Genomic DNA, 24,039 nt, shown 5'->3' on the forward strand with positions numbered 1-24,039 from the left:
GAGACAGGGTCTCCCTGTAGCCCCAGCTGGCCTGGAACTCACAATGTAGACCAGGCTGGCCTCAAACTCAGAGATCTGCTTGCCTCTGCCTCCCAAGTGCGAAAGTTGTGTAACACCATGCCTGACAATTTATTCTTTAAAAAAATTTTTTTCTGAGTATTCTTTAAAAATGATTACCATGGTGGCACACACCTTTAATCCCAACACTCTGGAAGCAGAGGCAGACAGAGCTCTGTGAGAAGTCAGGTTAGTCTATACCTGAGTACTGAAACCCTGTCTCAAACCCATCCCCCAAATAAATAAATAAACAATTTCTTATATTGAACACACATGCACACACAAGTGCAGACACACACACTCACACACACGGAACCCTGTGCCATGAGTTATGAAAATTAGAAAAGAAAATGAGGTAAAGCCTATCTTCTGGCCAGAAGGACAAACAATCCTGACTGATGGTAGCTTGTAGCTTTAGAACACTTTTCCACAATCCACAAATGTTAGAACTAAACAAGAGTATCCAACTTTGAGGCCTGGCTGCAGCCCAGTGCTGGAATGCTTGGCTAGCATGTGTGAGACCCTCGGTTTAATCGCAGCATCAAAAGAAAGTGACTTAAAAAAATTTTTTTTTAAAAATGCATGTTGATTACCAAGCCATATTTTAAAATTTTTTTTATTTTTTAAATGTTATGTGTATACGTGTATTACCCTGCATGTAGGTAAGTGCACCCATGTCATGCAATATCTGCGGAGGTCAGAAGAGGCTGTCAGATCCCCTGGAACTGGAGTTATGGACAGTTGTTAGCTGCCATGTGGGTGCTGAGATTCGAACCCAGGTCGTCTACAAGAACAACCAGTGTTCTTAACCACTGAGCCATCTCTCTAGCCCCGAAGCCACATTTTTTAAGAGTGATATAAATTAAAATTTCTCCTCTATTGAGTACATAAATGCATTAATAAGAAACGATAACCCAGGCATTGTGGCTCATGTCTATAATCCTTGCGCCTGGGAGGCTGACAAACAATCACTGTGAGTTTGAGGCCAGCCTGTCCTCAAAAACAAAATAAATACATTTCTAAACAGATGAAGAGGAGAAATTACATAAATCAGTTTAGAAATTCAATATACGATGCTCTTGCCTTATGGAGAGACTGTAATGTCAAATTTCTCTGCTTACATAAACAAAACACAATCAGGGGCTAGGAAAAATAGGTCAGTGTTTAAGACCACTTGGTGTGCAAGCATGAGGACCAGAGTTCAAATCCCAAGCACCAACACAAAGCACTACGTGTGGCTGTGTGTATGCTAGTAACCCAAATGCTATGGGGCATCAGAGACAGGAACGTTGCTAGGGTTACCTGGTCACCAGCCTAGCTCCACCTTCAGTGAGAGATTCTGTCTCAAGGAAATAAGGTGGAGAGTGACAGAGCAGGATACCTGATGTCCTCCTCTGGCCTCTGCATGTGCACAAGCTAGCACATATATGTGCATGTAGACCACAATCCCCCCAACACACACCCCACCCAAACAATAACAGCAACAACGAGACAATAGTCATCCTACCAATTTTTCTCTTTTCTTTCTTGGGGATTTGGGGTCTTCCTCCAGGTTTACCTCAAATTCACTATGGAGCCGAGTGACCTTGAGCTCCTGAATGTCTGGCCTCTAAGAATTATTTACCGGAAACAGGAATTACAAGCATTCAACACCAGGTTTGGTTTATGTGGTGCTAATTGAACCACATCCCCAGCCGTGATACTCATTTCACTGAAGCTGAATGTTTTTTCTGTTGTTCTGATTTTGAGGCAGTGTTCTTCTCATACATCCCAGGTGCACCTCAACTCACTAGGTAGTTGAGGATGACTGTGAATTTCTTATCCTTCTTCCTCAGCTTCGTATGTGCTGAGATTATAGGCAGGTGCTAACCCACCTTGTTTAGGTGGTATTAGGGACTGGATCCAGGGTCCTACGCTAGGCACTCTACCAACTGAGTGACATCCCAGCCCAAGTGTTCTTTTAAAGAGAGAGAGGATAGGAACTAGAAATGTCTCTACCCCTGGGCTTCACATACTACACTAGCAAACCTCAACGTCAGCTGAAACAAGTATCAGAGCCACAGTTCCTTTGAGTTCTTTCTCCTTCCTTTTCCTTTTGCTGGTAGTGGTGGTGCATGCCTTTAATGCCAGCACTTGGGAGGCAAAGGCAAGCAGATCTCTTTCAGATAAAGGCCAGCTGGGGATATAGGGAGACGCTGTCTCAAAACAAAACAAAATCAAAAACAAAAGCTAGATTTTTTTTTTTTGGTCTTTTTGAGACAAGGTCTCCCTGGAGCCCCAGCTGTCCTGGAACTCACTATGTAGACTAGGCTGCCTTGAACTCACAGAGATCCGCCTGCCTCTGCCTCCCAAGTGCTGGGATCAAAGGCGCGTGCCACCACAGCTAGCTTGTAATACATGAAAGATCTACTTAAAGCGAGCAAAGAATGAGGCAGATTCACAGAGGAACATATTAGTGGTAGAACATTCCTTAGCAGGCACACTGGGTTCAGTCCTCAGCACACTATGACCCAGGTATAGAAACACAAGCCTATAAACACAGTTCTTAGAAGCAAGAGGATAAGAAGTTCAAAGTCAGCCTGCCTCAAATTAAAACAAAACAAAAATAGTTAATAATGAAAGCTGAACTTTCAGGAGACACTACAAATTCTAAATATCTCATTTCCAGGGACACTACTTTGAATACACCAGAATAAATTATTTACATGACGAGGGTCGGCATACAGATGAACAGCTAAACATAAAGTTACTTTTTGTACACGTGCAGATGCCTGTGGAGGCAAGAGGTCCATGGTGAATATCTTCTTTGGTTGCTTGCCACTTTATTTTGAAACAGGATCTGTAGACAGTCAGATGCTGGCCTGCTTCTGCCTTGCCAGCACTGAGATTATAGGCAAGAGAATACAAGCCCAGTTTTTTTTTTGGGGGGGGGTGTGGTATTTATTGCCCTTTTTTTTTGAGACAGGGTCTCCCTGTAGACCTAGCTGGCCTGGAACTTCCTATGTAGACTAATCTCACAGAGACCTGCCTGCCTCTGCCTCCCAAGGGCTAGGACACAAAGTGGTGCCAGCACGCCCAGCAGGGTTTTGTTTCTGAGACAGGGTCTCACACATTGGCTCAGGCTGGTCTTCAACTTCTGCTTCCACCTTGCTGGTGCTAGAATTACCACAGTCAGCTAAATGATCCACCACTGTCAGCTAAAATCCGTTCTTTCTTTGTTTCTGATCTTTTTGTGTCAGAGTCTCACTATATAGCCAAGGTTGGCCACACCTCCCAACTGCTGGGATTATAGCTAAGCACCACATCCACACCTGTTTTTACATGGGTTGCATGCTACAGATTCAACGCTGGTCCCCATGCTGCGTGGCCAGCACTTTACCAACTGAGTCATTGCCCTACTCTTAAAATTCATTTCCTATTGTCAAAATTGGCTTGACCCAGCTTAGTCTCAACTCGCATGACCTTTGGCATAGCTATCTAAAACAATGAATAACAAGCTGGGATAAAAACAGAACACACAATGTACCTTCTGAGCAACAAATGAACAAAACTGAGCTGCACGACACAGATGCCACTGCCTCAAGACCAGCCAAGTGGCACCTGAGTTCGTTTGTTCTAATGCTCACAAAACAATAACAGAAACCAGAAAGAGAAGAATAGAAGTATAAATTAAAATCATCAAAAGGGAAAATGTTGGAAAAAGTGGTATAAAATGGTTTCTTTCTGATATTTTCTAAGACTTTCTGGTGGGAAAAATAATCTAATAATTCAGACAAGGAGTATCATAGTTCAATTTCAGTTTTTGAATGAGGACAGAGCAGCACACAGGGAGGCTGTTAAGATAGTAATGCTCAGAAGACAGCAGGAATCAAGTTACAGACATTTCCAGGGTTCAAAACGCCTCCACCATGCTATAGGTGGGTAAGAACTTTCAGCTAGTGTTTAGATACCAGCAACAAATCAAATAACTTAATTATCCACAAAATAACAGTTCTAGACATTCGTTTTCAGATTGTGCAGAATCAAATCTCAAAAGTTGCCATTTTGCCCGGCGTGGTGGCGCACACCTGTAGTCCCAGCACTTGGAAGGCAGAGGCAGGCGGATCTCTATGAGTTCAAGGACAGCCTGGTCTACATAGTGAGTTCCAGGACAGCTGTGGCTACAGAGAGACCCTGTCTCAAAAAGACCAAAAAAAAAAAAAAGGAGGGGCCGGAGAGATGGCTCATGGCTCAGCAGTTAAGAACACTGGCTGTTCTTGCAGAAGACCCAGGTTCAAATCCCAGCACCCACATGGCAGCTAACAACTGTCGGTAACTCCAGTTCCAGGGGATCTGACAGCCTCTTCTGTCCTGTGTGAGCATTGCAGGCAATACACACATACATATAAAATAAAAATAATAACTATTTTTTTAAATAGTAAAAAAAAAAAAGAAAGAAAGAAAAAGGAGATGAGTATGGTGGTACAAACTTTTAAAACCAGCACTTAGGAAGGGGAGGGGGAAAGGGGAGGCAGAGGCATGTGGATCTCTGTGAGTTCAAGGCCAGCCTGGTTTATGTAGCAAGTTACAGGCCAGGCAGTGCTACACAGTGAGATCCAGTCTCAGAAAACCAAAATGAAGGCTGGAGAGAGGGCTCTGTGGCTGAGAGCTGCTCTTGCAGAAAACCCACGTTTGGTTCCCAGCACCCACAATGTGACTAACAACCATCTATAACTCCAGTTCCAGGGGATCCAACACCCTCTGTTGGTCTCCGTGGGCACTGCATACATGAGTGCATTACATACATGCAGACAAAAAGTAAAAACAAGTAAGAATTAAGAAACAAAAAAATAAAAAAGAAAGGCCAGCCATGGTAGTGCAGGCCTTTAATTCTAGCACTCGGCAGGCAGACCTCTGAGAGGTCAAGGTTAGCCTGGGCTACATAGTGAATTCCAGACCAGCTAGAGCTATAGCAAGAACCTGTGTCCAAAATCATGTCTCCCCCTCTAAAAAAAGCCACATAAATGGAGGAATGGAAATTTTAAAAGTTGTCACCTCATATAATTTTCTTTTTCTTATAAGCATAAAATGAAAACTCTTGATGGGGTGATATGCAAATATATACCAAACCCCAAATTCTGCTGGATAAGAGGCAATGCTCTGTGTGCCACCATGAGGGAGGTGAAGAGGTATTCCTGGTATGGGCAACTTTCCTTCACTCTTCTGTAAATCTACAAAGTGGGAGGTGGGCAGAGCCTGTGGATCTGGCACAGTGCATTCCACCACAGATCCACTGGTGATGCTGCTTCCTCCCCTCAAGAGCCTGTCACTGTGTGTGTCACGACAACCTGCAGGTTACCAACACCATACCTCTACACGTGCCCTCTACATTCTGGTTCAAAATCTACAATAAGAACAAAACAAACAAAAACTACCTACAAAGACTGTTCCAAAAAAAAAGGATTCAGCATGCCCCTCGAAGGTAGGCTCCTCATGGGTGAGTGTGACATCACCAGTGGAATGAAAGCTGGAGCTCTGCTAGGCTCTAGAACTGGCAATCCATGCCTGCCCTGCACTTTGCAAAGAGAGGAGACTTAGCCGAATGTCACTGGAGAACTGGTATCTATCCCAGGATACCTCAAAGAAAAAGGAATCCTATCAAGGCTGGCTCTATTTTTAAACTGATAAGCAGGTCATTTCAACAGAGAAATTATAAATAAAAAGTCCAGGTCCATTGATGCAGAACAGCTTCTTTCAGTAAGAAGGACTCAGAAGTGCATTGTATATCTGCTTTAATATTCATGTGGAAAGGATAGTCTTTGCCTCTTCTACTTCTTCTTTACAGGAATCAGAGAATAAGAGCGACTGTCCTGCCATTAGACAAGGTGTCTATGACAGCTTTCTAACTGACTTGGTTGTAGGAAACTTGCACTTACAGGTACACCTCTTCCACCAGGTGTCTGCCTTCCAAAATCTGCAAACGCTGGTGTAAAGTCAGGTGTTCGAGGCAAAATCCGAGGATCCAGAGTTCGCATTGGCAATTTGGGTTGGTTGATCTGCAGTAAGAAGTAAAGGAGAGCTTGAAATAAACATGCTCTAGAGACAGAAAATGAACACAGACTTTGATGAGTGCTATTAGTTGAAATGGTAAACACTGGCTTCTGCATCAACTAAGTCCAGCTTGGTGCCTGGCAGCTTCCTTTGTAGCAGCCTCAGAACCCCCAGGATAATAGTGTTTTACTGGGGCCCTGGGACTGAGCAGGGTTGTGGGACAAGTGCTTTATAAACATTGTGCCACCTCTACAGCCCTTACTCTATTTATAAATACTGTACTAATTTTCAGTGTGTATTACGAATCCCAGGTGTAAAGAGGAAAAATGTTGGGGTTGAAAAGCTGGCTCTGTGGTTAAGAACACTTGCTACTCTTGTAGAGAACCCACATTCAATTCCCAGCACTCACACGACAGCTTACAACCAACCTTAATGCACCTTCCAGGGGATACAACAGACTCTTTTGGCCTGATCCGGCACTGGCCATGCTCATAGCACACATACTACATACAGGAAAAACACTCATACACTTAAAATAAAAAGAAATAAAATAAAGGGGGGGGGGATACTTATCTCTCTGCAAGGACTAGGGATTATAATCCCTAGATTACAGGCAATTTTGAGATATACACTATGTGAATTTTGTTCTCTGCCATTTGAGTTTCATCTGCTAAACAGATACCTTCCCAGGCGTCTGATCTGTCCCTATTGCTACTGAAATTCCAATAACCAAAGTTAAAATAGGAACGAAAGAGGTCTGTTTCAATTTACCATATTTCCTCTACCAAACACACAATTTTTACCAGACTCCCAAGAATGAGCCCCAACAAGCAGACAAGTTAATGCATTAAAAAGAACAACAACAATAACACTTGGGCTGGAGAGATGGCTCAGCAGTTAAAAGCACTGGCTGCTCTTGCAGAGGACCTGGGTTCAGTTCCCAGCACCCACATGGTGACTAACAACTATACATAACCCCAACTCCAGGGGATCTGATGCCCTCTTCTGACCTCCGTGGGCACTGCACAACATGGGTGCATTTACATACATACATGTAATACACTCATACACATAAAAAAAAAATGAAATCTTTAAAAAAATGTTTTGGGAATCCCTACTTTTTTTGAGGGGGGGTATTTGTGAGACAGGGTCTCCCTATAGCCCCAGTTGGTTTGAAACTTGGTATATAGACCAGGCTGGCCTCAAACTCACAGAGATCCTCATGCTTCCAACTCCTGAGTGCTGGGATTAAAGGCATGCTCCAATATCTATTTCTTTTTCTTAATATATTTATTATTTTTATTTTATGTGTATGAGTGTACTGCCTGCATATACGTTAAGTGCACACATGTGGTGCAGTGCCCATCGAGGTCAGAAGAGGGCATCACGATTGCCTGGAACTGGAGCTGCAGATGGTTGTTAGCCACCATGTGGGTACTGGAATTGAATCTGGTTCCTCTGCAAGAACAGCCAGTGTTCTTAACCACTGAACCATCTCTCCAGCCCCAAATACCTACAGTTCTTAAGCATTACATTTTTATTCGGATTCACCTACCACCACACAGCTTACCTTATCCAGAACTACATCACTGATGGGAGGCAAGCCCTCTGGTTTCTGGATACAAGCCGGCATAAACTGGAAGTCCAAGAGAAACTCCCTGTCGTACTGTTTCTTGCCTTCAGTGTCAGCAGGCTTCCAGGATTCTGAAAGGAAGAATGAACAGACAACAGCTTGGGGAAACCAGTTTCCAATATTTACTATATTTCATCAAGGAAACAAACACACGAAGACCAAACAAAATGACAGGTGAAATAATGAAGATTTAAGCTACAATTTATTCAGTGATCCCTCCTGGAAACTTTTAAATAAAAAGAAAACCTGAAGAACAGAGAAAACATGTTATATACATCCTTATTAAGAACCTTTGGTCAGGTTCTTATTTGATACGGACATAAACAGTCCTTATTAAATGAAATTATCGAGCTGTAAATACCTCAGAAATAAAAGAATTTGACAAGGTTCCTGGAAAACAAGCATTGCTATGTGGTTGTGCACACAGAAAAGAAAAAGGAAAAAGAAACAAAACAACTTACAGATAATGAAACGTCTAATGGGCCAGACAGAATAGAGAATTTCCATCCTTACCTTCAGCTTAATCAGAAGAAGCTAAACTGGGAGTATATTTTTCCTCTAAATATCCTGACTCAAAGGACCTCTTGGCTGACAATTGTTTGTGTTTTGGAGACAGGGTCTTACTATAGAGGCTACACAAGCCTTGAAGCCTGGATCTTCCTGCCTCAGCTTTCAGAGTGCCGGGTGACAGGTGTGCATCACCATGACTGGCTTAGCTAATATCTTTAATATGAATTTTAAATTAAAATTTCCCATAGGACTTTGCTATTATTTGTATTATATCAGCTGTTCAACGTCACTTAAAAAAAGGTTTTGTGGTAAAGGTGCTTGTGGCCAAGCTTGACGACCTGAGTTTGATTCCAGGAACTCCCATGGTAGAAGGAGAAAATAAAACTCCTCAAAGTTGTCCTCTGATCTCTATGTGTGTTATGGCACACAGACTAAGCAAGCAAGCAAACAAATAAATGTAAAATTTTTGTAAGTTTTAATTTTATTTTTAATATTTTTTAATTTGTGTGTTATGTGTATGAGTGTATTGTCTACATGTATGTGAGTACACCCATGTCGTGCAATGCCAGAGGTCAGAAGAAGGCATTGGATTCCCCTGGAACTGGAATTAAGGTTGGTTCTTAGCTGCCATGTGGGTGCTGGGAATCAAATCTGGGTTCTCTCCAAGAGCAGTCAGTGCTCTTAACTGCTGAGCCATCTCTCCAGCCCCTTAATTGTATTTTTAATTACGTATATGAGTGAGTCTGAGAATGTGAATGCATTGCCAACAGAGGCCAGAAGAGGGCGCTGGATCCCCTGGAGCTGGAGTTATAGGCAGTTCTGCGCTACCTGACCTGGTTGCTGGGAACGGGTAACTCCAGTTCTCTGCAAGAACAGTAAATGCCTAAGTCATCTCTCCAGTCCTTGCTTACCTCTTATTATATAAAATTAGAGAAATCAGATATAAAATTTTATTGGATAATAAAGATAAGTCACTATTGCTCCCTTTTTGCCTGGACAAAACTTTCATTGAAATGAGGCCCCAGACCACATCAGGACAGGAGGCTGGATCCAGTTCGTGGTGGTCCCCACTGTAACAGACTGCAAACCCATATTGCTAATGATCAATTACCATTTTGAAGTTATTTTAAAACCAAACCTGAATTACATTTAATAAAAAAGCGGGTAACTTACAATAAACCCCTCCTTTCCTAATCCTCACTGCCAGAGACTGCATTAGAGGTAAAAGGAAATGAGCCAGTCAGTCAGATAGCCAGGCAATTTGACTATGCAAAACCGGTAAAAGTATAATTTACTGAGCCCTTAACAATGACAACACTACCACAATTTACTGAGGAATGTTTGGTGTTTCCTACAAGTGCTGAGTGATCTACAATGTGCCTAGATCTCTAAAACCAGTCTCAAAACACTGGGTCCTAAAGTTTGAAAAAAGATTTTATAGAAAAAAAACTTTGGTCTCATAGTTGCTATGTGAAATAAGAACATAATATTATGAGGTGGGTATGGTGTGGCCCACACCTTTAGTCCTAGCACTCAGGAGGGAGAGGCAGGAGGATCTTTGTGAGTTCAAGGCCAGCCTGGTCTATATAAGGAGTTTCAGGACAGCTGGGGCTACCGGCTCAAAAAAATAAAAAAACAAAACAAACCCATCAAAGAATATAACATTATGGTACCACAAAGCCTAGTAACAGGAGTCTGCTGGTAGTAAAAAGATCAAGACTGTGGTACATACATGTAACCTCAGGTTCTCTGGAGGTTGAGGTACAAAGATTTCAAGTCAAGGTCACCTTGCCTACCTAGTACATTCCAGTGCAGCCTGGGCAACATCATGAAACATTGTTTCAAAAAACAAAAAGAGCCGAGTGTAGTGGTACACACCTTTAAACCTAGCACTTAGGAGGCAGAGGCAGGCTGATCTCTGTGACACCGAGGCCAGCCTGGTCTACACATCAAGTTCTAGGCCAGTTAGGGCTACAGGGGGCAGAGGCAGGCTGATCTCTGTGACACCGAGGCCAGCCTGGTCTACACATCAAGTTCTAGGCCAGTCAGGGCTACAGGGGGCAGAGGCAAGCTGATCTCTGTGATACCAAGGCCAGCCTGGTCTACACATCAAGTTCTAGGCCAGTTGGGGCTACAAGGAGACACTCTCAAAAACAAACAAAAAAACCCCACAAGATACATTGTATATATGTATGAAATTATCAAAGAAAAAATAAAAAAATTAAAAACTATTTTTAAAATCCTTTTAAATAAAATAGCCACCTATGGTGGCTCAGGCCTATAATCCCAGCACTGTGGAGGCTAAGGCAGGAGAACAGGCATAAGCAAGAGGCCAGACTGGGTACAGAGTGAGATGTCCACAAACATCTACAACTGAAATGAAGTTTCCACAAAACTACACTCATTCTTTTTTCAAATTAAAAATATTTTTTTATGTGTAGGAGTGTAATGTCTGCAAGTATCCAAGAGTACCTGTGTTGTGCAATGCTTTTGGAGGTCAGAAGAGGTCATGAGATCTCTGTAACTGGAGTTACGGATAATTGTTAGCTATTTTGTGGGTACTGGGAAGTGAATCTGGATCCTCTGCCAAGAGCAGCCAGTGCTCTTAATGGCTGAGCCATCTCTCCGGCCCCTCAAACTAACTTTATTACTACTACTGCAGGTAATTGTACTGACAATTTTCATTTATTACCCTTTTTACAAATATAGCTTATAGGGCTGCAGAGATGGGTCAGCAGTTAAGAGCACTGACTGCTCTTGCAGAGGACTCACGTTCGATTCCCAGAACCCACATGGTGGCTAACAATTGTCCTTAACTCCAGTTCCAGGGGAATCCGATGCCCTCTTCTGACCTCCACGGCACTGAGCGACACAGGTGCACTCACATACAGGTAGGCAATAAAATAAAAATAATAAATAAAATAATTTAAAAAAATACAGTTTGTAGCCAGGCGTGGTGGCGCACACCTTTAATCCCAGCACTTGGGAGGCAGAGGCAGGCAGAACTCTGTGAGTTCAAGGCCAGTCTGGTCTACACAGTGAGTTCTAGGGCAGCTGGGGCTACAGGGAGACCCTGTCTCAAAAAGACCAAAAGAAAAAAAAAAAAGTTCACTTTGATATTATTTTTATGGTGTGTGTGTAAGTGTGTTGCCTCTGTGTGTGCTCTTCACTGCTGAGCTGTCGCTTCAGCCCTAATTTCACATTGTACAAATGTTAACATCAACAGTTTGAAAAATATCGGTCTGGATTATTTAGGAAGTCTAGTATTTTTAATCAAACTTTATGTTATGTACAGTTTTCTTTCTGTTTGGCAGATTAGGAAACACTTTCATCTATCCCAAACTTCCTATCAAAGGAACTATGTCTTGGCCACATATGCATACCAAATCTCTTCAGAAATCTCAAAGTCATTGAGGTTTACAGGATGAAGATACTTTTGTTTTATTTTGTTGTTAAGGTGCTGAGAAAGAAGTCAGGCCTCATTCTTAGGAGGCAAGTACTCTACCACTCAGCAGTACCTCAGCCCAGGGCAGAGTTTTTTTAAAAAAATATTTTATTTATTATTATCATTTTATGTGTATGCGTGTATTGCCTGCATATAGGTGAGTGCATCCGTGTCATGTAATGACTGTGGAGGATAGAGAGGCTGTCGGATCCTCCTGGAACTGGAGTTACAGACAGTTGTTAGCTGCCATGTGGGTACTGGAATTCGAACCTGGGTCTTCTGCAAGAACAGTGTTCTTAACCACTGAGCCCTCTCTCTAGCCCCACCCATGACACAGTTTTAACACCATCTGAGGCTGTCTTAAGGTGAAAGAGCCTCCAGAGCATATCACTATCACACAGTAATTTTGCAGAGCACCTCCTTTCTATTAAGGGGCATAGGTGGATACTGGAATCATACTGTGTCTGTCTGATTTGTATAAGAATTCAGTTGCAAAGAGGAACTGTTTTTTTTTTTAAACAACTGAATCCAATGCTTGGGAAATAACAATTTTCAGGGTACATGGTTGTACCCACAATAGCCCTTTAAAATAAAATGAATGCAATTAGATTTCTCTTACAGCATTCTAACAACCTGCACTGGCAGATCCACTCCCTTGGCAACTGCTCTTTGGAGTACTCTTCATTAACTGCCACAAACTTAGGACTACATGTCTACTGTGCGTGGTAAGCCCCTTCCAACCAGCTGCTCTCTCTGGGAGGCATTTCTGTAAGATTACACAGGAGGAAGGGGAGAAGGCACATGGGAAGTCAGGGATCACCTTACCTGCTTTAAATGGGAATGTGACCCCGTCACCAGAACTATCAGTCGAGCCAGAATTAGCATCTAGTCCTTCACCCTCAGAAATGCTCTCCGCACCATTGCGGATGGGCTCGGCTGCTTCTCCGTTTTCTTCCACGGCTTTCACTTTTTTTAGGTCAGGATCTCTCTCAAAGTGAAACCCTTGGCTCATTTTATCTTGCTCAGGTTCAAGTACTCTGTCAAATGAAAGCTCCTCTTCGGCTTTAGGCTAAAGCATAAGTTAACAGAGAAGTTACATTATTTGATGTTTAAATATACATAGAAATCTACACCAATGCCTAAAAAAAGACAACATGTTCCACTCAAGCTCAGAATGTCTGTGTTGACCACGTGATTATCAGAACATTAAGTTGAAAGTCGTCTCACCTGCCACGTGGGACAGACTTTCAGAAGACTCCTGAAGGGCTTCAACCTGTGACTAATGTACCTACCTCAGTGCAGAAAGAATTGTTAATCCTTGAGACCTGGCAGACAGGAGCAAGTCCTAGTCAGAAACTAAAACAAGCATTCCCCTCTTACACCACAGCTCATCACATATAAAAAGAAACACTAGAGAGGCCGTTCTGCTGGCCTCGGGTTTTTGTACATAGTTTTGGAGAATTAAGGTATCTAAATCCTACAAAGCTAAGAACATCTCAATTTAGCGGGGAGGGAGCCACATGTTAGTTAAAAATCTACTTGTTCAGACTCATCTGAATCTATGATCATATTTGTAGGACATTAAAAAAAATATTTTATGCCGGGCGTGGTGGCGCACGCCTTTAATCCCAGCACTTGGGAGGCAGAGGCAGGAGGATCTCTGTGAGTTCAAGGCCAGCCTGGTCTACATAGTGAGTTCCAAGACAGATGGGGCTACAGGGAGACCCTATCTCAAAAAGACACACTTACAAAAAAAAGAAAAAGTTGCCATTCAAAAACAAAAAGGAGCCGGGCGAGGTGGTGCACGCCTTTAATCGCAGCACTTGGGAGGCAGAGGCAGGCGGATCTCTGTGAGTTCAAGGCCAGCCTGGTCTAAATAGTGAGTTCCAGGACAGCTGGGGCCATAGGGAGACCCTGCTTCAAAAAGACAAAAAGAAAAAAGAAACATGGAAAAAACCTCTACTGCAAACAGACTTCAAAATTTTTTGCTGGGTATGGTGGCGCACGCCTGTAGTCCCAGCACTTGGGAAGCAGAGGCAGGCAGATCTCTGTGAGTTCGAGGCCAGCCTGGTCTACACAGTGAGTTCCAGGCCAGCTGGGGCTACAGGGAGACCCTGTCTCAAAAAGACCACCCCTCCAAATTAGTTTTCGTGTTTGATATACCAAGAGTTGAAAGTATCTCAAGAAAGAGACATGACACCACTGGCCTGCAGATGACCTAAAGAGATGCTGCCACCTACCTCTGTTTCAGCCTCTAATGCCTCGTCAGGGGTTCGGATCCAATCTTTTGTCTTTTTCCACGTCTTTGGTGCAGCAGTAACTGTTTGCGCTGAAATACAAGATCAGTCCTGTTACCACTGTGGTTATGGTTGCAAATTTTTAGGTTTAAAAGATACCTATATTCAGAATCAGCAGGAAGATGGAGACCTTCACCTGTAGCCAGGAGACAGGGATGATCAAGTGAACCATGGTGCAGCAGCCACCCAGCCACTCTACTGGTAAGGCAAGAGTGTTAGACCTAACACAGCTTTCCAACCAGTGGCACTTCCTATGGCATGGTGGGAGAACGCTCTGAAAGCTAAGGACTCTTTAAAGTATTAAGGATATATTTTGTTCAGAGTTCAAGTTTTTTTTTCGGTCTTTTTGAAGCAGGGTCTCCCTGTAAGCCCCAGCTGTCCTGGAACTCACAGAGATCTGCCTGCCTCTGCCTCCCAAGTGCTGGGACTACAGGCGTGCGCCACCACGCCCAGCGAGTTCAAGTTTTTTTTTAAAATATTTTATTATTTTCATTCTGTGTGTATGAGTGTATTGCCTCCATGTATATATGAGCACCCAAGCCATGCAATGCCAGTAGAGGTCAGACGAGCACGTCAGATTCTCCGGGAACTAGAGTTATGGCATCTGTCAACTGCCATGTGTGTGCCGGGAACCAAACCCTGGTCCTCTGCCCCAGTGTCCACATTTTAAAGCTTTCTACATAAGAAAAAGATATTCTAGGTGCTGGAGAGATGGCTCAGCAGTTAAGAGCACTGGCTGTTCTTGCAGAGGACCCAGGTTTGACTCCCAGCACCCACATGGTAGCTGACAACCATGTGCTAGGGATTAAAGGCATGTGCCACCATGCCCAGAAAAACTCTGTAACTCTTAATAAGGTGGAAGCAGAATGCAAAATGAAAGCAGTTTAGAGGATTGTTTTTACACAGACTGTGTGTCTCTGTCAGACCAGATGATCTAGAAAAATTAGGTATCCAGAATACACATTCAGCCTTTTGATACTTTGAGGAAATGGTTTGCCTCAAGTAGGTCACAAGGGAAGGCCAAAAGGGTTACTACATAGGTTAATCTCATGATTTCTGGCTTACTGTGGTCCTTGAGAAGAGTCAGGACAGACTAGCTTGAGGTATGTCAACACAGATTTACAGTGTTTATGATAATGACATTTGGGGGAATTTTAAATGTCTCCCCCATTTTCTTGTTCTCCCAAATAGTTTGTGTGCTCACACAATTCCGTTCCACCAGGAGAGATGGAACCCTTAAGCTCCGGGCTTGTGTGCTTTGGGTTGTTTCTATGTGACCTTCCTTGACTTTTCCCCACCCATCTGTCTTTAACACATCATTTCTTTCTGTTGACCTGTAGGATTCTTCTAATATTTTCTGCTCACTATGTAATGGTTAAATTATAGTTAAACTTTATATCCATGTGTTGAATAATTCTGTGAGACATATGACTCTAATGAATATTTTTAAAACCTTTATGACTGAATGCCTGAGCTCCTGTCTAACCCTCAGCATGGCTAAAAACAAATGAATAAAATCCCAGCACTCGGGAGGCAGAGGCAGGTGGATCCTTGTGAGTTCAAGGCCAGCCTGGTCTATGTAGTGAGTTCAGGTCAACTGGGACTACAGGGAGACCCTGTCTCAAAAAGACAAAAAAAAAAAAAAAAAAAAAAAAAACCCACCCCCCCAAAACCCCCAAAGAATAAATAAAAAATGGCTTTGTAAACCAAATCTTCCATCTAAAATTTGATGAAATAGAAATATGCAGTAAAAACGACCTATTTGATTCATTTGACTCCAGCACTAGAAAGGCTAGGCCAATGGAGTTGATTTGAAATGAAACTGCAAACCGGGTATGGTGGTGCACGCCTGTAATCCCAGAACTTGGGAGGCAGAGGCAGGCAGAACTCTGTGAGTTCAAGGCCAGTTTGGTCTACATAGTGACTTCTAGGCCAGCTGGGGCTCCAGGGAGACCCTGTCTCAAAAAGACAAAAAAACAAAACAAAAAAAAGCAAAACAACAAAAAACTTTATTGCAAAGAGCTTCCTATTTTAGAATGCCTTTTTCTTTTTCTTTTTTTGTCTGCCTCTGCCTCCTGAGTGCTGGGATTAAAGGCATGAGCCACCACGCCTGGATGCCTTTTTCTTTTTTTAAACAAATTTTAGGGGCTGGAGAGATGGTGAAGCGGTTAAGAGCTGACTGCTCTTGCAGAGGACCCAGGTTTGATTCCCAACACCCACATGGTGGCTATGAACCGTATTTAACTCCAGTTCCAGGGGAATCAGATGCCTTCTTCTGACCTCTGCAGCGTTGCATGACATGGGTGCACTCACATGCATGCAGGCAATACACCCATACCCATAAAAAAAAAAAACAAAACCATATTTTTATTATTTTTATTTTATGTACATGAGTGTATTGCCTGCATGTTTGTAAGTACACTCATGCCGTGCAGTGCCCATGGAGGTCAGAGGAGGGCATCAGATTCCCCTGGAACTAGAATTTTGGATGGAAGGTTGTTACCCACTATGGGTGCTGGGCATTGAACCCAGGTCCTCTGCAAGAACAGCCAGTGCTCTTAACCACTGAGCCATCTCCCCAGTCCCATATTTTTTAACTCGTACCCCAGGCTAGAATTCAGACCCTAAAAAATTGTGTCCTGGGGCTGGAGAGATTCAGCAGTTAAGAACACTGTTCTTGCAGAAGATCCAGGTAAAAAATCCCAGCACACACATGGCAGCTAACAATGTCTTTAACTCCAGTTCTAGGGGGATCCAACAGCCTCTTCTGCCTTCCGCTGGCATTGCACAACACTGGTGAACTTACCTACAAGCATGCATAACACTCATACACATAAAATAAAAAAAACCAAAATATTAAAAAAAGTCAAGTTGCCACTCTTCCAAAAAGTTATTCTCTCTCTCTCTCTCTCTCTCTCTCTCTCTCTCTCTCTCTCTCTCATCTGTCTATCAATCAATCAATCAATCAATCATATCTATCATCTATTCCAGACAGGGTCTCACTGTAGGCCTAGCTGGCCTGGAAGTCACTATGTAGACCAGGCTGGCCTTGAACTCACAAAGATCTGCCTACCTCTGCCTCCCAAGTGCTAGGAAAAGTTAATTAACTTTATAAATCCTAGGAGATTACCACTGGGGTTGGAGAATAGTCTAACAAACACAGAAGATGCACGTACTTGCTAATTTTATTAAACCCACGTATTTTTATTACTGTTATTATTTTCAGTTTCCTGTAGCCCAAACTAGCCTTGATCTTCCTAGTTGGCTGAGGATGACTCTGATCTGCCTATCCTCCACCACCCCGGCCCCATGTATGTCCTTAGACAGTTTTCCTAAAGCTCAAGGCATGTCCTGCATCCCGAGGTATACAGTATAAAAACACGATCTCGGGGCTGGAGAGATGGCTCAATGGTTAAGAACACTTGTTCTTGCTGAAGACCTGGGTTTGAATCCCAGGACCCATGTGGCAGCTAACAACTGTCTGTAACTCCAGTTCCAGGGGATCCAACAGCCTCTTCTGACCTCCGTGGGCATTGCATAACACGGGTGCACTTACCTACACACAGGCAATACATGCATATACATAAAAATAATAGGGCTGGGCGTGGTGGCGCACGCCTTTAATCCCAGCACTCGGGAGGCAGAGGCAGGTGGATCTCTGCAAGTTCAAGGCCAGCCTGGTCTACATAATGAGTTCAGCTGGGGCTACAGGGAGACCCTGTCTCAAAAAGACCAAAAATTAATTAATTAATTAATAAAAACAACAAACAAACAAACAAACAAACAAACAAAAAAAAAAAACCACAATCTCACAATCTTCGCAGGACTGCTAGCTCCTAGAGAAACTCCAAATAGTTAAGTCATGGTTTTCAGTTTATGAGTTAAACATTTTGTTGCCATGGCCAAATACCTCAGCAAAACAAACTGAGGGAGGCAAAATTTGTTTGGGTTCATGGTTTGATGTAGAGATGTCAGCACACCAGAGGCCAAGCAGCACAGAGAAGCTTGTGCTGCCGGCCTTCCTCCCCCTTCCCCTTCCAGTCTGTATTGGGTGTGGGTCTCTTTTCCATTTGTTCAGTGTAAAGATTTGGCTGGTTGGTGGGTGGGTGGGTTGCTCCCTCCCTCCCCATTTTCCCCCCATTCTTTAGAGACAGGGTTTCCCCATGTAGCCCTGCTGGCCTGGAACTGGCTAAGTAGACCAGGCTGACATCAAACTCTGCCTGCCCCTCCCTCCGAAGTGCTGGGGTTAAAGGAATACACCACAATACCCGGATTTGGTCTATTTTAATGATCTAATTTCTTTGTTGGCGCCAAGATTTTTTTTTTTTTGCATGAACTGAATGTTTTTCTGTTTTGTGTTCACAATTCTCACTCTAAACTTGTGTAAAAGCAATCAGCAATAACTATGCCACAGACAGAATGCTGCGCTGCCTTGAAATTTCCTGACTAGTTACCTATCAATTCAGGATTCTACAGTCTCAGGGCATGTGCAAAATATAGACAGACGTTTTAGTGCAATGGAACACAAATCCCTGAAAAATTCTCTCATCTCAGAACTCCAGGGCCTGGCCTGCACTGCCATACTGAGAAGTCCGTTGCCGCTTCTGCAGCTCATAGCACAAGGGCCTACTAAGCTCCATTGACAGCATTCTGAAGCTGTTCTATCTTATAGCTCCAAACTTTTCCAAGTTCTTCTCTCAAACTACTTCCAAATACTGAAGAACCAAACAAGCTTAGTCACAGCAACAACCTCACTTTTCAGTACCGGTTTTCTATGTCATTCTTTCACCAGGGTGACTAAAAATCTTGGGAAAACAATTTAAGGGAGGGAAGATTTACAGTTGATCATCGTTTGAGAGATCTGAGTCCAGAGTGGAGGAGGAGAGCAATTTATATTATGGTGGCCAGGAAATCGAGGTGTGCGCCTGTGAGGGCTTCCTCCACGCCCCTTTCCTTGCCTCTGAGTCCTCAGCCCATTGGGTGGTGCAGCCCAAAATCACAACTGGTCTTCCTTAGCTAGTTTTCTCTGGGAACACCCTCACAGACCCCCCAACAATGGGCTTCACTCATTTCCTGGGTGGTTTTCAACCCAAGTAGACAAAAAAGATTAATCATCACAGTCTAAAATCCTGACTCATGTTAGAATGCACCCTTAGACATTTTCTAATTACAAACCCTTGGGGTTTGGGGGGGAGGTCTTTGAGCTATGATAAAGCACAGATATAAAATTGCAAAACATATCTTATCTCAAGGTGTCACAAGCACTTTAGTCAATTTTCTTGCTAGCATTAAACAAGAATAGTCACATACTTATTACATGTTTAGTTTACAATCTATTTTTCATCTAAAATTTAACAAGGATTTAAATCCTTATTGTTTTTTACTTTTGTAGGGATTCATCTAATAGACCAGCTCACCCAAATCCCTACATATTCACTCCACTAAATTTTGTTTAAGCTGCTCAAAGTTCATATTAGCATTTTTGAATTAAGGAGTAATTTTTTCAAAGTAAGGCAGTCATAGGGGATATGATCAAAACTCAAGATGTAATACACAGTGAAAACCACAGAAGAGCTAAAGTCCATGTTTGAAGCAATCTGAGTCATTTAAATGAAGAGTAATAAAGAGGTAGGATCAGGAGAGAGGGCACAATGGCTTGAGGGTAAAGCACCTGCTGCAAAGCCTGAGGACCCAAGTCCAACCGCCAGGACCCACAAACAGGAGAAGTGACTCCCACAAACTGCCCTCTGACATCTACATACATGCCATAGCATGTGCATGTGTACACAGAGGTGCATAAAATAAATAAGAATGTAAAAAGACAGTAAAAGGAGCATGAGAATCTGTCCCTACAAGCACTTTTCCATAACCCCACAGTAGCCAGATGTCCCTGTGAGATATTTACACACACACACACACACACACACACACACGGAAATAGCTTTATTAGGTCTGTAACTCAGAAACATGTAGGCGCCTAAGAACCAGCTCTCAGGATTTGTCGTCCTGTCACAATGGGAGTTTTCACCCAGGTACCTGGCGCCAGTAACTACTGGCTTGTCATAAAGACCTAAATTCTAATTTTCATTTGAATAAAAACAACTAACAAATGATGACCAAAATTACCAGAATTTAGGATAAACTAGGCTGACACACGACGACATGGCTGGATTAAGAAGAAATATGACCCAGAGTGGGGGTGCATGGATGTGCCCCATGATTTCTTCAGAAGGCCGAGGCAGGAAAACTTCATGTTGAGGGTTAGCACGAACTATGCAGAATTCAAGGCCACCTTGGACTATACAGAGAAACACTACTATGAAAAGCTAAAAATCTACTACCGATAATAATCAACAACTAACTCAACATGTAATGAAATTATCTGTCAATTAATTTTTAAAAATTGTGTGTGTGCATGCAACGCACGCACACACGCATGCACATCCGAGGACAACTTGCAGGAATTGGTACTCTCCTTTCTCCGTGTGGTTCCCAGGGAAGGAAGTCAGGTTGTCAGCCTTGGCAGCAAGCACCTGTAGACAGAGGCCCATCTTGCTGGCTCTGCTAGTGACATTCTATTCATTCTGCAGTCTCACCAACGGGCTACCTGGGATGCTTATTGTGGGGCTAACGTTTCTTCAATAATAAAACTTTTCTTCTTTTTCTATATTAATGGAGATTTTCTGGGTTGAGAAGAGACTAAATTTTTGCCACAGTCTGAAAGAGCCTAAATAAAGTAGACTGTGAATTATAAAGGGTTCTCGACCTTTCCTTCTTTGGACATACAACATGAACCAAGTCCTAGTTTTCAGACTGGACACTGAAGTGACAGTAAAGGTAAGACTAGCCCTTCAACTGGTGAGGAGGCCAAGTGCATTGAAACAGGGGGTGGGGTGGGGGGATGGGGCACATAAACAGAGCAGAATGTTTCAAAAGCATGGAACTTTGCCAAAGTTCCCACGGCACATCCCTGGTACTCATCCCTTCAAGCACTCTGGACCTGTGTTCACATTATTTTTTATTTTTGCTCCTAGCTTTCTGAATCTCAGGTCAGTGCTAAGCTGGTTCAGGTTCCTCGTATTCAAGAGCTCTGTCCTCCAACGGGTTTCTATAGGCTGTGGATTGTATTGTCCCCAAATGTGGTATTTGTTTCAGAATTTGCCATAGGAAATCTTGAAAAAGTCATGACTTATCTAGAAACAAGTGAAACCAGGTGAGAGAGAGGACGTTCTACAGAAGCACTGTGGCAGCGAGAATGACGGTAAACATTGTGAGGACAGAAAACATGTAGACCTGCCTCTGTCATGTTTTGAGAGGTGCCCAGCAGACTCACAACTACACTCTCCACTGCATACTTCCAGGAGCCTCTGACAGCATCACAAGTCTGAACAGTGTCAGGTCCTCTTCTGGGGCTGAGCACCAGACACAAAAAGGTAAGTGTAACAAACCAAAGGTTCAGGTCTAACCTCTATCAAAATTAGACATCTCTGACACAATTTAAATATTAACTTTTTTTTAAAATATTCTTAACTTTTCATCAAAAGTCAAATATAGGTGAATTCTATTGGTGCTTTCAGTAAGCACCTTTTGGTTTTAATTTTTTCCTGTTCTTAAATTTTATTTCCTATGTTATCTGTTTTTCCCTTTCTTCTACCTTCCTTTGGGTTTAATTTTCTTTGCTTTGAATAGTTTAAGCTCTAAACTGAGGTCAACAAGATGAAACTATCTTTTCTTTTGGAATATATGCAGCTAGTGCTTTAAATTTCCATCTAAATATTATCTTTGCAGTATGCTAGGCAGAATAAAGGGTCATTAAAAATGTTCATGTTGGGCTGGAGAGATGGCTCAGCAGTTAAAAAGCACTGGCTGCTCTTGTACAGGTCCTGGGTTCTGTGTGTGCGTGTGTGCGTGCGTGTGTGTGTGTGTGTGTGTGTGTGTGAGAGTGCGCGTGTACGTGTATGTGCGTGTGTGTGTGTGAGAGAGAGAGAGACAGAGAGAGAAAGAAACAACTCTCCTTCATTCTGTTGGACCCAGGAATGGTACTCAGGTGGTCAGGCCTGCACCTCCAGCTGCTGAGCCGTCTTATTAAGACTTGTTTTATGAACTACAATAAAATCTATCTTGGTATACTTTTCATGCACACTTAAAGAATGAGAATTGATTTTTTGGTGTTTTTCCATTAGATTCTCCCCAACCCCAAAAGAAAAAAGTGACAAAATTGTCAAACAGATGAAGCTGATGGGTTATCCTGTTTATTTTCTACAAAGTGACTACTTTCTCGTTTGCTGGTTTTATCAATTCTGTGCTTTGCATTTTATGGGAAAAAAAAATGCCTTGCCTGCACTGTATAAACACATCAAACAGTTATGTTAACAGAACGTAATGGGCAATTACTGTTTACCAGCCATGTCAGCTGCGAGTGAACTTCAGCTCATTTTCTCTTCATTATCAGCTATGTCTTTTCAAACAACTTACTGGAAAATTCTACCAAAAATCTGAGGAAAAAAACCAGTATCCATTTCTAAGTCATCCTAAGAAGTCAGTATGACCCACAAATCACCAAATAAGACAATTACCAGAAGAGTTCAAGACAATGCTCCACATGAATTTAAACCCAAACAAGTGAAAGCCCACAAAATTTTAGAAGGTAAAAATCCAGTGAGATCTAAACTCTATCAAGTTGGTGAGCTGCTCAATGAGTAAAGCACTTGCCATGTAAACCTGCTGACACAGTTTGATCCCTGGATTCCACGGTGGAAAGAGAATCAACTCTCTGCTATCCTCTAGCCTCCTTATATGTCACAGCATGCACGGGTCCATTCTCTCTCTCTCTCTCTCTCTCTCTCACATACATACACACTAACAATACAAATAAATTAAAATCAAATTTAAAAATATGTGATGACCAAATTTTATCTCAAGAAAGCAAATTTAGCCCAGTGTTTAAATATCAAGCAATATGAAATAGGGCTAGAGAGATGATGGCTCAGCAGTTAAGAGCATTTTATGCTCTTGCAGAGGACCCAGGTTCAGTTTCAAGCACACACATTGGGTAATTGCCTGTAACTGTGGTTCCAGGGAATATGATGCCCTCTTCAGGCCTCTGTGAGCTCCAGAATGCATGTAGCACACATAGCTTCACACAGGCACACATACATATACACATAAAATAAAGTAATATGAAATAAATAGCAAATAAACAAAAGCAAGCTGCTAAGACTGTCTTGGATTCAGGAAGGACACTGAATTCAATTTATAGACCTAAAATAATCACTCAGCAATGAGAAATTCTTCAAGTAGAAAAATTAAAAATCTACAGCTACTTTTACACTTAATGGTGACTGAATGCTTTCTACCTGACATCAGAAATAAAACAAGAATGTTTATTTTCATATCTATGCAACACTAGATTACAGTTAGATTACACTAGATTACTGCCTAGGTGCCAGTGATTTTACTAAGTAAATGAATAAGTGGTTCATTCATTTTGAGAAACAATGAGGGTAAAAATAAACTAGTAAGAGGGGGCAGATGAGATGGCTCAGTGGGTAAAGGTACTTGAGGCACAAGTTTAGTAACTTGAATTTAATCCTCAGAATCCAAGAAAGATGGATGGTAAGAATCAGGTCCATGAAGTTGTCCTCTGACCTCTACACGCACATGACACAAGCATACACACACACACACACACACACACACACACACAAAGCACTTCAGTAAGTGAGCTTATCAAAGTTGCATGATAAGATCAATATAGAGTCTTCTGTAACTGGCACCACCATACACAAATGAGGAACAAAAACTGTAAAAAAAAAAAAAAAAAAAAAAAGACACCCAAGAAGGGGGAAGGGCGTAAAGATAATTTTACATATGAAATACATAAAAATTCAATAAAAAAAGTAAGCTTAAAAAAAAAAGGAGAAGCCGGGCGTGGTGACACACGCCTTTAATCCCAGCATTTGGGAGGCAGAGGCAGGTGGATCTCCGTGAGTTCAAGGCCAGCCTGGTCTACATAGTGAGTTCCAGGCCAGCTGGGGCTACAGGGAGAGCCTGCTTCAAAAGACAAA

The 24,039-nt window shown here is 42.4% G+C and overlaps 1 protein-coding gene across 17 annotated transcripts in view; it reads right to left on the bottom strand.

Moving 5' to 3' along the window:
• Eif4g3 (eukaryotic translation initiation factor 4 gamma 3) overlaps positions 1–24,039 on the bottom strand; it is a 327,817-nt gene that overhangs the window by 78,543 nt on the left and 225,235 nt on the right. For all 17 annotated transcript variants that reach the window (XM_029566179.1, XM_008838616.3, XM_029566184.1 and 14 more), the window contains 4 exons: positions 13,916–14,004; positions 12,501–12,744; positions 7,658–7,791; positions 5,973–6,092 (listed from right to left, as the gene is read on the bottom strand). In XM_029566179.1, coding sequence (XP_029422039.1) covers positions 5,973–6,092; positions 7,658–7,791; positions 12,501–12,744; positions 13,916–14,004 — 587 coding nt within the window. The remainder of the gene's footprint in view (positions 1–5,972; positions 6,093–7,657; positions 7,792–12,500; positions 12,745–13,915; positions 14,005–24,039) is intronic.

Source organism: Nannospalax galili, unplaced genomic scaffold, assembly GCF_000622305.1.
Source record: "Nannospalax galili isolate Female #2095 unplaced genomic scaffold, S.galili_v1.0 scaffold2019, whole genome shotgun sequence".
Lineage (NCBI taxonomy): Eukaryota > Metazoa > Chordata > Mammalia > Rodentia > Spalacidae > Nannospalax > Nannospalax galili.